Below are 15,458 nucleotides of genomic sequence, written 5' to 3'. Positions count from 1 at the left end.
CCAGCTATGGCACCTGCTTGGCACCAAGGTTAATTGGTCCCCTTCTGCTTCCTGCTAGGAGCCACTCACAGAGGAACAAGCATTGACCAAACAGGCAGCGGAGCAGGAGTTGGACCAAGGGCATATCCACGGTGTTTGGATGGTCGGAGGTGGCAGCGGGCTCAGCTTGCTCTCTCCCCCTTGCTCCTGCTCACGCCCCGGGGGGCACAGTGCACATCAGGCTTGCTCCTGACCCTGACCCTTCTGTATCCCTGTTGAGAATGGATACACCAAGGTGGTGGATGGATGAGTGAGTGAGCTTATCTGGAATGGCCTTTGACTGGATGTCTTTGGGAAAGTATCCTAAGAGGGAAAACAAGAAACGTTACTCAGCTGCTCCGTAAAGGGACTGACCACCTAGGTTCAGAGAAACTGCTTTAAGTTTCCCTGTCTGGAACCAAATGGCAGGTTGGCTGCCAAGACAGACACTGGGAAAGGAAGCTGACCACCCTGCTGACCTTGTTATTTTTAAACAGACGCATTGCCAGCTCACGGTGAACGAAGTCCCTTTCCTCACCAAACAGGGTCACATGGGGTGTGTTTTTCTCAGCAGTTCCGGCTGTTGGCCTTCAACCCTTTCCTAGTTTTCTAGTCTGGATCGAAGATGTCAATGTTCATCCTCCTGATGGAAGAGGTCGTTTGCCTGCTCAGAATAGGCATGCTTTCTTTGTTTTATTATAATTTAAGGTAGAAGAGTGCCCAAATGTGATTTTTTTTAATACTGGTTCCCTGGCCTTACCTCTGGACATTCTGACTCAGTATGTCTGAGATAAGGCTTGGGGGTCTTTTATTTTTTTAATACTAAAGAGAGAATAAGTCCTAGTGGTTCAGGTACAGCTGACCCATTGACTAGCCATCGAGTAGTATTAGACTAAATCGCTTCAGGCTTATATCTGTCTAAATGACTGAAGTCCAGTCTGCTCAGCCAGCTTGAGAGGATTTTTTTTTCACGTTTTTCTTTATGTGCAGTGAAATTTTTTGTCATAGGAATTGTGGGTTTATATCCAACAAATGAAAGTAACTTTTTTACAATGATAATCTTTTTTTTCTCATGAAAAAAATTTTTCAGATCTTTATTCTTTTTTTATTTTATTTTAATCATTGTTCAAATACAGTTTTCTCTTTTTTACTCCCAATCCAGCCCCCCTCCCAGCCCTCCCCACTTCCCTCCCATTACCACCCTCCCCTTAGTTTTTGACCATGTGTCCTTTATTTAAGTTTATTCCCGTGAACCCTTCCCACTGTCCCCTGAAATTCCCTCTACTCTCTTCTGTGGGCACTGTCAGCCTGTCCTCTATTTCAGTGTCTTTGGTTATATTTTGCTTGTTTCTTTGTTTTGTTGCTTAGGTTCCTGTTAAAGGTGAGATCGTATGGTATTTGTCTTTCACTGCCTGGCTTACAATGATAATCTTATAAAAAATCTTGAGAAGCACTGGCTGGGTAACTCAGTTGCTTAGACCGTCATCCTAATACACCAAGGTTGCGGGTTCAATCCCTGGTCAGGGCATATACAAGAATCAAAGAGTGAATGCATGAATAAGTGGAACAACAAGTCAATGTTCCTCGCTTGCTCACTCTCTTATCAATAGAAAAAATCTTGAGAATATTATAAATCATATACCTGATGCGGGATTTGTATCCAGAATATATAAAGAATACACTTAAAGAATAAAAAGGAATAGAAACCAATTAATAACTGGGAAAAGTATCTGAATAGACATTTCTCCAGAGAAGACACACAGATGGCCAATAAGCACATGAAAAGATGCTGACATCATTAGGGAAATGCAAACCAAAACCACAATGAGAATCACTTCACACACTAGGGTGGCTATAATAAAAAAGACAATAAAGAGGTTTAGTAAGGATGTGGAGAAATTGGAACTCTCACTCAGTGTAGATAGCAATGTACGATGGTGGAGATGTGTTGGAAGACAGTCCAGCAATTCTCAAAACATTAGACATAGGGTTACCGTTTGACCCAGCAATTCCACTTCTACATATATGCATACCCAAGGTAAGTGAAAACACGCATCCACACAAAAACTTGTACGTAAATGTTCATATCAGCATTATTCACAATGGCCACAAAGTGGAACCAACCCAAATGTCCAACTGATGAACAAATAAAATGTGGAATATCCACACCATGGAATATTATTTAGCAATGAAACAGAATGAAGTACCATTCTGGCTGCTGTGGCTCCGTGGATAGAGCGCCCGCCTGCAAACCAAAGGGTCACTGACTGGTCCCATTCCCAAGTCAGGGCACCTGCCTGGGCTGCAGGCCCTGTGCCTGGTTGGGGGCTTGCAAAAGGCAACTGATGGATGCATTGCTCACATCGATGCTTCTCTCCCTCCCTTACCCTCTCTTTATAATTAAATAAAATATTTCTTTAATAGAATGAAGTATTAATATGTTCCAACATGGATGAAACTTAATACCAGCCCCTCCAAAACACAAAGTAGGATAGTGGTTGCCTGGGGCTTGGCTTGGGGGAGGGAGGAATGGGGGTGGTGACCGCGGATGGTCACAGGGTTGGTTTTTTCTGTGGGGCGGGGTGGGGGTGGGGCCGTGATGACAAGGCTGAAATCAGTGGTTATGGTTGCAAAACTCCATGAATATACTGAAACCACTGTATTGGACACTTTTAAAGTATCGACTTTGTGGTAAAATGCATAAAGTTCAAAAAGGCTACTATGTTTTTTAAACCTTCAAACAACTCAGATGTCCTTCAACACGTGTTCACTTACACAAACTAGTACGTACAAACCGTGGGATACTAACTACGAAACTACAACTCCCAGCGTGCCCCGCGGCCCTCCCTAGCCCCAGCGATCAGGTGACCGCCGTTCACGTGTCTTCGCAGCCGGCTGCGACGTAAAGCACCGAGGGTAGGTGGCAGGAGGTTGAAGCGGTGGAGGGTGGAAGCTCTAGGACCCCGGGTACCTAGATTCCCCCACCGCAGCAGAGCCCTGTCCGCTCCCTGCAGGGGGCTCCGAGGCCCAGCGCCCTCGGTCGCACGCCTGCCGTCGGCTGGTCGGTCTCTGCCCGGTCTCCGCCCGGTCTCCAGCCTGTCCTAGGCCGGGATCGATTTGCGGAGCCCTTCCCTAGTTTACCCCAAAGCAGCCCACTCTTCTCACTACAGGCCTGGGGGTCCTCGCCTGCGCGCCGGGTGCGCCCTGGTCCACGTCCCAATGCAGCCCACCCCTCATATTTCTGGGATCTGGCCCCAAGGCTGGAGTGGGAACCCGCTCCGGTTGGGATCTCGGGGGCCTACTGCAGTGATTACAGCTCTGGCCTGAGCACACGGGCACCAGACGTCTAGTTCTGGCTCTGCCAACCACCTGCTGTGCGTTAGTCTAGCGTCTTTCCCTCCCTGGGTCTGTCTGCCTAACTGATCTCTCCTGTGACTTAGAGGCAGCCGGGCTCAGTTCCCTTAACTTTGCTGACCAGCGCAGAAACAGCTCAAACTCTTCACTCTGCTGACAGCACATTTTAAGTAAAGCCTTGAAGGAAAAAAAAAAAATAAGAAAAAAAGGAAGAAGGAAAGAAAAAGAAACTTGGGACCAGAGAGAGAAGTGAAGAGAATCAGATCCCACATCTTTGCAGAGGTCCTCCACCGACCGCCCGTCAGGTGGACGATCAGGTAAGCTGGGGACAGTGGAGCTGAGTGATGTGGCGGGAGGGGAGGCCAAGAGACCTCACAGCTCCGTGTCTGAGATGTGAGCAGGGCTGAGGAGGAGGTCTCACAGCTCTGTCTGGCGGCGGGAACTTTGCAGGGGTCTCTCTGTGGCAGCGCTGGAGGCCTGAGAGCTCACGGCTCTCCCTCCCATACTCGCTGCTTTGATTTTCTGGCTGACTTCCTGTGGAGTGACCGGTTGCATAAGAGGAAGCCCTGTGGCTCCTGACTGCTCTGTCTGGAGTTGGAGCCCGCAGGGAGATGGCCTCCTGAGCTGGTCCCTTGGTTGCATGTGTGGTGACCAATGTCTCAGAGCGTCAGAGCACTCCTTTTCCCCGCTCATGAGTGGACCATTCTCCGCTTTTGTTGGACCATCGCCAGGAGGAGCAACGGGAAGCATCTGACTACCCAGAGGTCCTCCTTTGTCCTTCTAAATCCCCAGGGTGCTGAGGGCATCAGAGAGGATGCCTCTGTAGTTTAGCGGTCCCCAGCCTTTTTGGCACCAGGGACCAGTTTCAAGGAAGACAATTTTTCCAAGGACCAGCAGGGGTCAGGGAGGAGAAAAGGAGGCGGAGTTCAGCCAGTAATGTGGGCAAAGTTCGCCTGCTGCTCACCTCCTGCTGTAGGGCCCAGTGCCTAACAGGCCACCAACTGGTACCAGTCCCACGGCCTGAGGACTTTGAAAGCTGTGCAGAACTTAGACTCTGGGCTGGAGGGGGGTGCGCCGGGCTGTAACACACTGAAATGCCCGCCGTTCTGAGGGAGGGCTGCTCTTGGACCCCGTGGTGTGGAAACAGGCTGGGAAGGCAGACAGATCTGTATCCAAATCCTGCTCTGCAACTTGCTACTATGTGACCCTGGCTCATTGACTCAATCTCTCCCAAACTTTCTGGCCACTGTCATAAGGACGGAATGAGATATGTCTGTGATACTCCTGCCCCATACAAGGCCACTCTCTAGTAGGACTTGCCCGGAACCTATTTCTGTCTCTGCCACCCTTCGCTGTGGCACCCAATTCGGTGGTCTGCACACAGGTGCACCTGGGCTTGAATCCCAGCCATCTGCTCTTGGGAAAGTTGTTTCACCTCTCCGTGCTTGCCCGGGATTAACAATAATACCTGCCTTTCCTATCTAGGCTGAGACGAGCCAGAGCCCATGGACCTCCTAGGAGAACAGCTCTGAACAGGCGATGTGGTCGTGAGGGAGACTCTGCAGGCCCTGCAGGAAGAGGGCTCTGGGGGCCATGGCCCAGGTCAGCATCAACAGTGACCTTGGCGAGTGGGGCTTCAGCACGGATGCCGGGGAGCGGGCCCGCCTGCTGCAGAGTCCCTGTGTGGACTCGGACCCTAAGGGGGAGGCGGAGGCCTCTCCTGAAAATCTGAGCGGAGGTGCCACGTCCACATTTGGGGCCATCTTCATTGTGGTCAACGCCTGCCTGGGTGCAGGATTGCTCAACTTCCCGGCAGCCTTCAGCACTGCCGGGGGCGTGGCAGCCGGCATCTCCCTGCAGATGGTGAGTGTGCGGGCCCGGGGGGCAGAGACGCAGTTCAGCTGATGAGTCTGGCCTCTGTGCCTCTAAGGGAAGGCTTTGGATCCGGGATGGTCAGAGCTGCCCCTCCCCCCACGCTCACACGGGGCAGACACACTGATCTGTTCCCTCATTCATTCCTCTGAGCCCCGGTGAGGAAGCTTCAGAAGCCTTCCCAGCAGTCGGGGAGAATTGATATCAATTGCATATAGTCTGGTGGTTATGTTTAAGAAGTAGCCCCTTATCTTTTAGAGCTAGATGAAATACTGATGAAATGATAGAAGAACTTGTTTTTGGTTTTTTTTTTCCTTCAAAATAATCCAGAGTGGGAAAAGGAAGAGATGAAACAAGATTGGCCACAAATTGATCACTTTTGAAGCTGAGTGATGAGGACATAGGGGTCCGTGATAACCATTCTGTCTACTTGTGTGTGTGTTTGAAATGTTCCACAGAGCTGCTTTTGTTTCTCGAGAAAATCTTAAGTCGGCAGCCTCCAGTAATCCATTAAAATTGCCCGACAAGAGGAGGCTTATTTTGCAAACCAGCTTTGATCGCTGGCCCGGTAAATGCCGAGCCAGACCAGGCTGCCCTTTGCTGCCAGGCTTTTCCCACAGCCTCTTGCCCTGTCCCCGCCCGCAGGGCATGCTGGTTTTCATCATCAGCGGCCTCGTCATCCTGGCCTACTGCTCCCAGGCCAGCAATGAGCGGACCTACCAGGAGGTGGTGTGGGCTGTGTGTGGCAAGGTGACGGGCGTGCTGTGTGAGGTGTCCATTGCCATCTATACCTTTGGCACCTGCATCACCTTTCTCATCATCATCGGGGACCAGCAGGACAAAAGTGAGGTTCCCTCAGTAGCTACCTCGCCTCTTCCCCTTGGCCCCTGGGGATCCTGGGGGTGGAGGGAAAGGTCAACCTCGCCTGGGGCCGGCATTCCCCTGGGAGCCCTCCCTCCTGGCTGCCGGGCCCCTGAGAGCGATGAAGGCCCTGCGGCCCAGCAGAGCCGAGGTCCACGCCCTACAGCAACCTGGGGTGATGCTCCCTCTTCCTCCCTGTGCAGTCATTGCTGTGCTGGCAAAGGAGCCTGAGGGGACCGGCAGCAGCCCCTGGTACACAGACCGCAAGTTCACCATCAGCCTCACTGCCTTCCTCTTCATCCTGCCCCTTTCCATCCCCAGGGAGATCGGCTTCCAGAAATACGCCAGGTTCGGAGGCCCCTCCCCAACCTGGGCCAGACGGGGCGGGGGTGGGGGGGGACTCTGATCACAGGCAGCTGGAGACCCACGGGCTGCTGGGGTGCCCTGTCCCCCGTGCCACCACGCCTTCGGGGGCAGCAAGAGCAGGCAAGGCAGGCCAGCCAAGGCTGGCAGCACGAGACCCCCTTTTCTGTCGGCAGCAAGGGAGACAGTGACCCTTTGCATCCATGGGATGGTCAGTTCCGATGTCCTTGCTGCAGAAGGGACAGGCAACCGTCAGGCGTGTGCAGTGGGAAGGCAGCCACCTGGCCTGAGCCTTGGGCTGCCCAGAGAGGATGGGGTTTCTGGTCAGGTGGGGTGGTCAGCCTGGCAGCATCTTCCACGCAGCTCGTTATGATGGGAGGGGACCGGCTTCCTGGGTCAGGGTCTGAAAAACTGTTTCCTGTCATCCGTAACTGACCGGGTCACACTCAGCTGTCTCCAAGGTCCCCTGCGATGTTACCATTCCAGTATTTGTACCTTCAAATGTCCTCCAGAATTTTTACCTCCACAATCTCCCAGTTGGAGAGACGGTCTCTCAGTCTCCCAGTTGGAGAGAGGGGCTCACAGCCCTGCTTGCAGCCCTGGCCAAGTGGGGGCCGCTTGGACTGAGGCAGGAGATGTGCTCTGAAGCCCAGGCCTGCAAGCCACAGAGCTGAGCCAGTGCGCCTCCTAATGGTCACAAGTGTCGTCGGTCTGGCCCCCTCTTGGGGTCCAGCTCCCTCCTAGCTGTGGCCAGTTTCTCCAAAACTTATTTCTCATGCATTTCTTGAGCCTTTGCTTGAAACAGTCTCCCGACCCATTCAGTAGACACTTGTGGTCCCCAGAGCAGAGGGTAGATGCCCCTGGGGTGGAATCAGAGAAAGGGCAGCTGGGGCTGGGAGGGGCAAGTTCAGTTCCTTCCTCCCGGCAGCTTCCTGAGCGTCGTGGGCACCTGGTACGTCACCGCCATCGTAATCATCAAGTACATCTGGCCGGATAAAGAGATGACCCCAGGGGATGTCCTGACCAGGTGGGCGAGGGCCCCGGGGAGACACCTGACAGTGAACCTGCTGCCTGGGCCCCCGAAGGTCAGGGTCACACGTCCAAAGGCCACACAGCTGCTCGTCTCCAGGCTCTTTAGCTCAGCGGGGCTTGGCTCGCCGGGCACTGCAAGGGGGAGGCAAGAGGTCCCGGCCTCTTCTCGCTGAAGGGAAGCGTGGGAACCAGGGCTGGGGAGGCTTTGCCACGGACATCCAACTGCTGAGCCAGCGTGAGACCGGGCTGCAGGCTGAGGGGCACACTTCTCCAGCTTGTAATCATCTATCATGTTTGTGTCTTCCGCGTGAGGATGAACCTCTTTTGTCATTTTTAAAGTTTCCCCTTTTTTTGAAAGGGACAAACCAAAAAAGCAAAAGCCCCAGGGTAGGAGCCAGACATTCTGGATTTTGGTCCGGGGAGGGCCTCCCAGAGCCCCGGTTTACAGGCCTGTGAAATGGGGGTGCAGCCTCGCCCGGTTCCCAGACAGCTGTGGGTTGCATGTGCAGGGTGCTCGTGGGCGGAGGCCGTGGTGGGCTGAATGGGGAGTGAGCACGTGGCAGGGGGGGGGGGCAGCTGTGTGGGGGCCCCAGGTGGCAGAGTCTTGTGTGCTTACCCGCAGGCCAGCTTCCTGGATGGCCGTGTTCAATGCCATGCCCACCATCTGCTTTGGATTTCAGGTGCCAGCTGCCGGGTCCCCGTCGTCCCCTTAGCCCGCTCCCCACCCTGGGGTGGAGCCCACATTACAGGCAGGATGGGGGTCCTGGGAGGGAGGGAGGGAGGGAGGATAGAGTGGGGACCCCAGGACTTGCCTTTTGTCCCTGTGGCCTTGGTCCCCAAGATCCCTCTCTCTGGAAACGGGGGACTCAGGCCACTTCGCCACCGTAACTGTGACCTGCGCCCCGACAGTGCCACGTGAGCAGCGTGCCCATCTTCAACAGCATGCGGCAGCCCGAGCTGAGGACGTGGGGCGGGGTGGTGACGGCCGCCATGGCCATAGCCCTCGCCGTGTACACGGGCACAGGTGGGCGCTCCCTCTGCGGGCCGGGCCGGGGGCCCTCCCGCGTCCCCTCTTCCTTCCCAAGTCCTCCGGCCCGGCTTTCCCGGGGACCGCCCCGCACTCTCCGCATGTCAAACCCTTCTGTCCGCACTGGCTTGACCTTGGGCTGCCTTGGGCCGCCCCCGCCCCGCCCCAATGATCATCCACTGGCTCAGCAGCTCCCTGAGACTGGAGACTGGGGCCCTCACCCTGCCCCCCTGGGACTGAGAGTGCAGGGAGAGAGGTGGTCGTACAAGAGAAACTCGGGAGTCGGGGAGGACTCTCAGCAGTGAGGGCCGCCGTGGCTGTGAGACTCAAGGGAGGGGGGCAACATCGGGGGGTGGTTCACAGAAGGCTTCTCTCTGAGGCCCAGGTGACGAGAAGGAGTCAGGATCTGCAGGGCTGGAGGAAGGGCACACCAGACAGAGGAACCAGAAACTCCTGGTGCCCGAGGCGGGAGCAGGAGAGAGGCCTCTGTGGCTGGGGTGAGGGACGGGGCCAGGGCCAGGTCCTGCTGGGCCCTGAGGGCTGCCAGGACCAGAGCACAAGTGCCCTCAGCACACGTGCCAGTGAAAGTTGGCTGTGGGTCCGGCTGGGATAAGGAACCGGACCTGGAGGCCCGGAGAGTTGCCCAGCAATGCTGTCCACCAAAACGGTTCAGGGCCGGCCCTCTTCTCCCTCTGCAGTCACAGCCAGGGACAGGAGAGGCAACTGGAGACAGAGTCCCTGCTCCCCTGGGGCTGGTGTTCTGGTTGGAGAAACAAGTTTTAAAAAGAGAAAGAATTCAGACAGACGAGCTATGAAGGAAATGACAGGTTGATGTGCTAGCGCCCGGGGGAGGGGTTACTGTGGACGGTCCATCCTGGTTACCCCCCCAGGGCGGCCCTCGCCCAGCCCTTTCCTCCCTGCCCTCAGGTGTCTGTGGTTTCCTGACCTTCGGCGCTTCCGTGGACCCTGACGTGCTCCTGTCCTACCCCTCCAATGACGTGGCCGTGGCCGTGGCCCGCGCCTTCATCATCCTGAGCGTGCTCACCTCCTACTCCATCCTGCACTTCTGTGGCCGGTGAGCCCCTCCCCACCCCAGTGGGGTGCTCCCTCAGGGCCCCTGAAAGCCCTGTGAACCGGCCCTTTGGCCCTGCATGGAACCCCCGTTGCTGGAGAAACTGCAGCCCACAGGAAAGAGTCAGTGCCCAGGATGGCCCGGTCAGCACCCCCAGCTGGGGCTTAGGGCCCCCTTCGTCCCAGGGTCCCCAGAACATTCTGTGAGTCCTCTGAGAGCCTGCAGTCCAGATCCCTTTCTGAACACCCAGCCTTCTGGGTGTCCCAGACCCTTCCTTTACAGCAGAAGGATAGAACCATCCCCCACCGGTGACCCCACCCTGGACCAGCAGGGCGCCAAGCAGGCCCCACAGCAGCCTGAGCATATTGCCACTTTGCCTGCTTTACAGAACAGGGAACAGGCTCACCCAACATCTGCACAGTCAGGGGTCTGGGCTGGGGAGGGAGAGGGGGGCCGTGGGCAGGCGTGCCTCTGAGCCCGCCGTGTGCCGGCACAGGGCGGTGGTGGAAGGCCTCTGGCTGCGCTACCAGGGCGTGCCCGTGGAGGAGGACGTGGGCCGGGAGCGGCGGCGGCGAGTGCTGCAGACGCTGGTCTGGTTCCTGCTCACCCTGCTGCTGGCGCTCTTCATCCCCGACATCGGCAAGGTCATCTCAGTCATCGGGGGCCTGGCCGCCTGCTTCATCTTCGTCTTCCCAGGTGCGGACCCCGGGCACCCCCACAGCATGGACGCCCTCCCGGCCTCAGCTCCGCCCTCGCTCACCTGTCCCCTGCCGGGCAGGAGCCACCACTGTCACGCACTGTCACGCACCACAGGCTCTCTGGGCTAAACCCTGTCCTGGCGTCGTCAGAAAAGATGTTGTCCTCTCCATTTTACTGACGAGAAGTGAGGTTCGGGAGTGTGACACTTGCCTAGCTGTTCACAAACTCAGCTAGTGAGTAACGGCCTTTCCAACCCCCAGTCTGTCTAGGTCCACAGCCTACACCTGCAGCCTACACCTGTAGTCCTCATTCAAGTAGCTGTGGCTCCCTGGCAGCCAGAGATCTGGCTGGTTCAGTCCCCAGAGGGCAGTGGGGTCTGGTGCCCCGATGCAGAAGCCGGGACACCTGAATGTCAGGCACAGGTCCTCCATCAGAGCTCTGGGGTATTTTCCCATCTGCTCAGCCTTGCGTTCTGCCTGTTCCCAGCTTATTTCTATTTGGGAGACCACCTTGAAAGCCCTTGCCACTTGGCTTGGAGCCAGGGGGCCACGTCCACTCAGCGGTGCACCTCTCAGGGCCAGGGGCGTGCTGTCCCTTTAGTTCTGAGTCGTGCTCCAGGTGTGCCCCCGGTGTGCCTGGCAGATGCCGGCCTCTCATGGGAGAGCCGGTGCCAGGCCTCCCGCTGGGGGTGGGGAGCGGAGATGGCACGTCTGGAAGACTGAATGGGCCTCTCTCCATCCACCACCACTGTCTTCTGGTAACGGGGGAGGCTGGGCCAGAGCGGGGGAGCCCCTCCGAGCTCTCGGGCCGCCTCTTCTCTTCCAGGGCTGTGCCTCATTCAAGCCAAACTCTCTGAGATGGAGGAAGTCAAGCCAGCCAGGTAAAGCAGGGTCCCCGCCCTTGATCTAGAAATAGTCTTGGGGTGGGAGCCTTAAAATCACAGGGGTCAGGAGACTTGCACGCTTCAAAAACCATGAGTTTTTAAAACACTTTATTTAAAATGGACAGCATGCTCGTTATAACTGTTTCAACAACTCCTAAAGGACTTCAGAGAAAGAAGCAGAAGTCCCTCCTCCCCCACAGCCCCGGTGCCACCCTCCTGCATCCCCAGCTCCTCCAGCTCCTCGTCACCAGCAGGCCTGTGCCCTTGCGGACCATCCTGCGCATGTGTGCCTGTCCTTGTGCACAAAGCTGTGCATATGTGTGCACAGCCACGTGGCATTCGGGATTTTTCTTAATGTGTTTATGCCAGACACATTTTTCTGCCACTTGCTCTTTTTTCCCCCCCACTTCCAAGAGAGAGTGATCTATCTTGGAGATCACTCTATGTCAGCCCAAGAAAACCTACTCCTTCCTTTTTTAATGGCTGCAGAATATTCTGTTGCATGAATATGTCCTGAATGTGAACTCTCTTATTCGTACACATCTTGGCACACCTGTTCGAAGATCTTGATAGGACTGATTCTTAGAAGGAAATTGCTACATCACAAGGCATGCTTGTTTTCCTTATGGCTGGTGGGTTCAAATTGCCCCCCACAGGGGCAGCACCAGCCGGAGCCCCAGTAGCAGTGAGCACTCCCTGCCAGCAGTGGGCATAACCGCCTTCTAAATTTCTGTGTATATGGATGGGTGTAAAACACTACATTGTTTTAATTTGCACATTCTTTTGGCTATCAGAGAGGTTGAGAACAGGTTGCATGCTTCTTAAAAATGATTGTGCAAGTAATATTCATCATAGAAAACCTAAAAAGCAAGGGAGAGAGGTAGATTTGGAAGGGGGGAATGCGAGGGGTGGGGAGAAAAGACGGACAACTATAATTGAACAACAGTAAAATAATTTAAATTAAAAAAAAAAGAAAACCTAAAAAGAACACAGATAAGTCTAAGGAAGAAAATACAAATCACCCTTACTCTCAATGCCTGGTTATAACCCTGTTGCTGTTTTTGATACATACATTTGATTCAAACCTACATACACTTTCACGCATATACTTTACATACATCATAACCTTGTTACTATTTTTGATGCACACATTTACATTTTCGATGCATTTGCAAATGTCTGCCTTTTTTTTTTTTAAATGACATGGTTCTCACTCCACGTGGCCTGCTTTTTCCCCAAACATCTTTCCGTCAGGAGACACGCAGTCTGATCCTGGTCCCGCCCTCGGCTTGCTGTGACCAGTCGATCCCACTGGGTCTTGGCCTTACCTATGTGTGGATCAGAGGTCATACACCTGGCATCACACACCTTTGTATGAAAAGTCCTTGAGCAGGTCACTGGTTCGATTCCCAGTCAGGGCACATGCCTGGGTTACAGGCCAGGTCCCCAGTGCAGGGTGCAGGAGAGGCAACCATGCATTAATGTTTCTCTCCTCTCTTTCTCCCTCCCTTCCCCTGATGATAGATAGATAGATAGATAGATAGATAGAAAGGGAGGGATAAAAGAATGAAGGTCCGAAGGTCCTTGAGCAGTAGGAAGTGCGCTGCCCACAGGAGAAGTGCTTTAAGTGGTTATGGTAATTAATGTGTGTGTGTGTGTGTGTGTGTGTGTGGAAGTCTGCACAGTCACAGGCGGGTTGACTGACCAGGCCCCTCTCCCTCTGCCCTACAGCTGGTGGGTGCTGGTCGCTTACGGCGTCCTCCTAGTCACCCTGGGAGCCTTCATCTTCGGCCAGACCACAGCCAACGCCATCTTTGTGGACCTGTTGGCATAACCACGGCCTCCCGAGGACCACACGGCCTTTGTCCTTGCACCCGGGAGCCCATCTCTTACAGCCGCAGGACCAGCTGGCTGGCATCATTCCCCTCTGCCGGTGGCTGGCACGACATCTGGATGTCCTTTTCCAGTGACGGATCTGGGCTGAAATCTGGCGCCGCGCCTCCGGACAGCTCCACTGGGCTCCGGTTCTGCCCCCCTGTCCTGACAGTGCCACAGATGGTGGCGCAGTGTCACAGAGGAGCCCCGCCCCCGCTCTCGGCTTCTCCATGCCTGGAACCCACGGGTGCAGAGGGTCAGCAGGCCCCCGAAGAAAGACTGCAGCCTGACCGCGCTCTGGAGGAGGGCGCGCAGAGGGCCCCAGTCCTCCGCAGAGCAGCCGGTCCCGCGCAGGCGCTGTGCTCCTTCCCCCGGGACTCAGCGCCTGCTGCGGTCCGTCAGCAGACCGAGCAGCAGTGGCTTCCTCCGGGGTCCGGCAGCGTCCACAGGTAGCACTGGATTCACACAGATGCACAGCGGCAGGCAGAGTCCGTGCCTGGTCCGTTCCCTCCTGGGCCCCCGGTGAACCTGCGGCCCTCTTTCCCGTGGGCACTGGCCGCCCCCCAAGGCTTTGGGGCCTCGCTCAGGGTCTTTCCCCAGACCTGAGGGTCCAGGCATCCTTCCCCTCCTCCACCCCCAGACACCACCAAGTCTTATGTTTACAGACGGGGCCAGCCCGGCTCAGCCAGGGGCCAGGGGCCGTCCCGTGCCACGGTGCTGTGAGTGCTCCCCCTCAGCTTCCCCCAGGGTGGGGGGTCTTTCTCAGATCCCAGGGGTCCCTCTTTACAGAGGTTCAGACGGGTGGTGGAGAAGGCTGGGAACCTTTCAGACCTGGTCAGGATCGAGGTGAGCCTGTCTGGCATCCACTCCCTCGGTGATTGCTTCTCTCTGCCCTCCCCTCCCACCCCAGCACGGCAGCCCAGAGACAAGGCCGCTGATTGGTCACTGACTGGGCGTCACTGAGAGCCTGGATGTTGTCTCCTCCTTCCCCCACACCATTTTTCATGTCACTCAGTCTCCTGCTCACTGAGTACTGGGGAGTGGGCTGCCACACCCCCTCTTGTCCCCTTCTTCAGCCCCACATGTCCACCAGGCCCAGCCTCGGTGGCCTGTCAGCCACAGTGAGGTCACACCTGGACTGTGCCCCAGGGAGGGTGAGGAGGGACACTGTTCTCCCATTCCGTATTCTTGTTTTGAACACCTGGGCCACTCACTCTGGCCCCACACCAGGCACCCGCTGAGGCCTCCTCTGCCTGGAACGCCCAGCATTGCCCTGGCCCCTCTTTACAAAACCTCTGTACTGGGGCGGGGGTTGGGGAGCTCTGCCCAGCCCTCAGGACAGTCAGATGTAAGAAGCAGAGGCTGGCTGGAGGCTGGATTTTGCTCAGTCCCCAGACTGGGTGACCTGCCTTTCCTCACATCCAGGCCCCTGGGGCCAAAGCCACTCTGACGCTTTCTTTCAGCCTGTTGCACCTCTCCGGGCCCTGCCGGCACCTTCCCGATGAGGGTGGCTGCCCCACCTCCTGATGCTGGATGTCGGGGGTGGAGGGAGCTGAGGGAGTCATTGCACAGACCCAGCCAGTCAGGAGAGGGGGCTGGAATTGGGCCTCAGCCCCAGCTCAGGAGCCCCCTACCCTCCCTGCCAGGGCATTTCACTGTCTCTCGTCTACAGTCCAGGGAAGATGGTAAATAAAAGGGGGCTTGTGCTGCTGAGCCGTGTGGCCTGTGTCTGGTGCTGGGGACAGAGTCCAGGCCGCTGCCAACAGGAGAAAGACATGCCGGGCGGGTGGGGGGGGTGGCGGCAAGGCCTTCTAGCTTTTGTGTCTGTAACCCCTGCCTCAGGGATGGGCACCACCTTTACCAAGCTGGACACCTGCAAGTGGTTCTTGACGCCTTCCTTGCCTTTGTGGCCCACTGGCCCTTCCCCACCCACTGGGGAATCGGCCTCAGTCCCCACCCTGTCTCTGCCCCAGCTCAGGCGCTCACCTCGTCTTCCTGCACTGCTGGGGCCTCAGACTGCCCCCCATGCCGCATGTCCCTCTCGGACCTCCACTGTTCGGGGAGCTTCAGACCCCTGCACATCCATCCCTACCTTTTCGGAGGCGTGTGGAGCCCATCACTGTGCTCAGTGCTGGCAGGAAGGCAGCAAAGTGGACACCAGTTCTGCGCTCGGTCTATTGGGGACAACTGATGCTGAGCTAGTGGTCACACGAGTATATACTTGCAAGCTGTGATATGGGCCAAAAAGGAAAAATACAGAGCGTTATATTTAGGCCTGGGATTTGAGGAGTCAAGGAGAACTTCCTGGAGGCAGTAACATTTGAGCTGGCCCCTGAATGATGAGTAGGAATGACGTGAACAGCGGGTAGGGAGACCTTCCCAGGCCACGGGAACTGCGTGTG

General features: G+C 56.0%; 1 protein-coding gene across 1 annotated transcript; it reads left to right on the top strand.

The window, feature by feature from the left end:
• Positions 1-2,894: 2,894 nt before the first annotated feature.
• Positions 2,895-14,769, top strand: SLC38A7 (solute carrier family 38 member 7). The gene is made up of 12 exons (XM_028502120.2): positions 2,895-2,934; positions 3,459-3,689; positions 4,858-5,235; positions 5,890-6,088; positions 6,309-6,453; positions 7,397-7,495; positions 8,123-8,180; positions 8,410-8,524; positions 9,455-9,602; positions 10,096-10,295; positions 11,124-11,178; positions 12,913-14,769. Exons 3-12 carry the CDS (start codon positions 4,966-4,968, stop codon positions 13,013-13,015), a joined length of 1,392 nt encoding a protein of 463 aa, XP_028357921.1. The 5' UTR covers positions 2,895-2,934; positions 3,459-3,689; positions 4,858-4,965; the 3' UTR covers positions 13,016-14,769.
• The last annotated feature ends 689 nt before the right edge of the window (positions 14,770-15,458 follow it).

The sequence above is a fragment of the Phyllostomus discolor genome, chromosome 12 (assembly GCF_004126475.2).
Source record: "Phyllostomus discolor isolate MPI-MPIP mPhyDis1 chromosome 12, mPhyDis1.pri.v3, whole genome shotgun sequence".
Taxonomy (NCBI): Eukaryota; Metazoa; Chordata; class Mammalia; order Chiroptera; family Phyllostomidae; genus Phyllostomus; species Phyllostomus discolor.
This window is presented reverse-complemented; position numbering and strand designations above follow the sequence as displayed.

What these genes read in the sequence shown, in the direction of transcription:
- SLC38A7 (XM_028502120.2), top strand. Translation starts at nt 4,966, where the DNA reads ATGGCCCAGGTCAGCATCAACAGTGACCTTGGCGAGTGGGGCTTCAGC. An exon ending in GGCTTCCAGAAATACGCCAG is followed by an intron (nt 6,454 to 7,396) that starts GTTCGGAGGCCC and finishes TCCTCCCGGCAG; the next exon opens with CTTCCTGAGCGTCGTGGGCA. An exon ending in CGCCGTGTACACGGGCACAG is followed by an intron (nt 8,525 to 9,454) that starts GTGGGCGCTCCC and finishes CCCTGCCCTCAG; the next exon opens with GTGTCTGTGGTTTCCTGACC.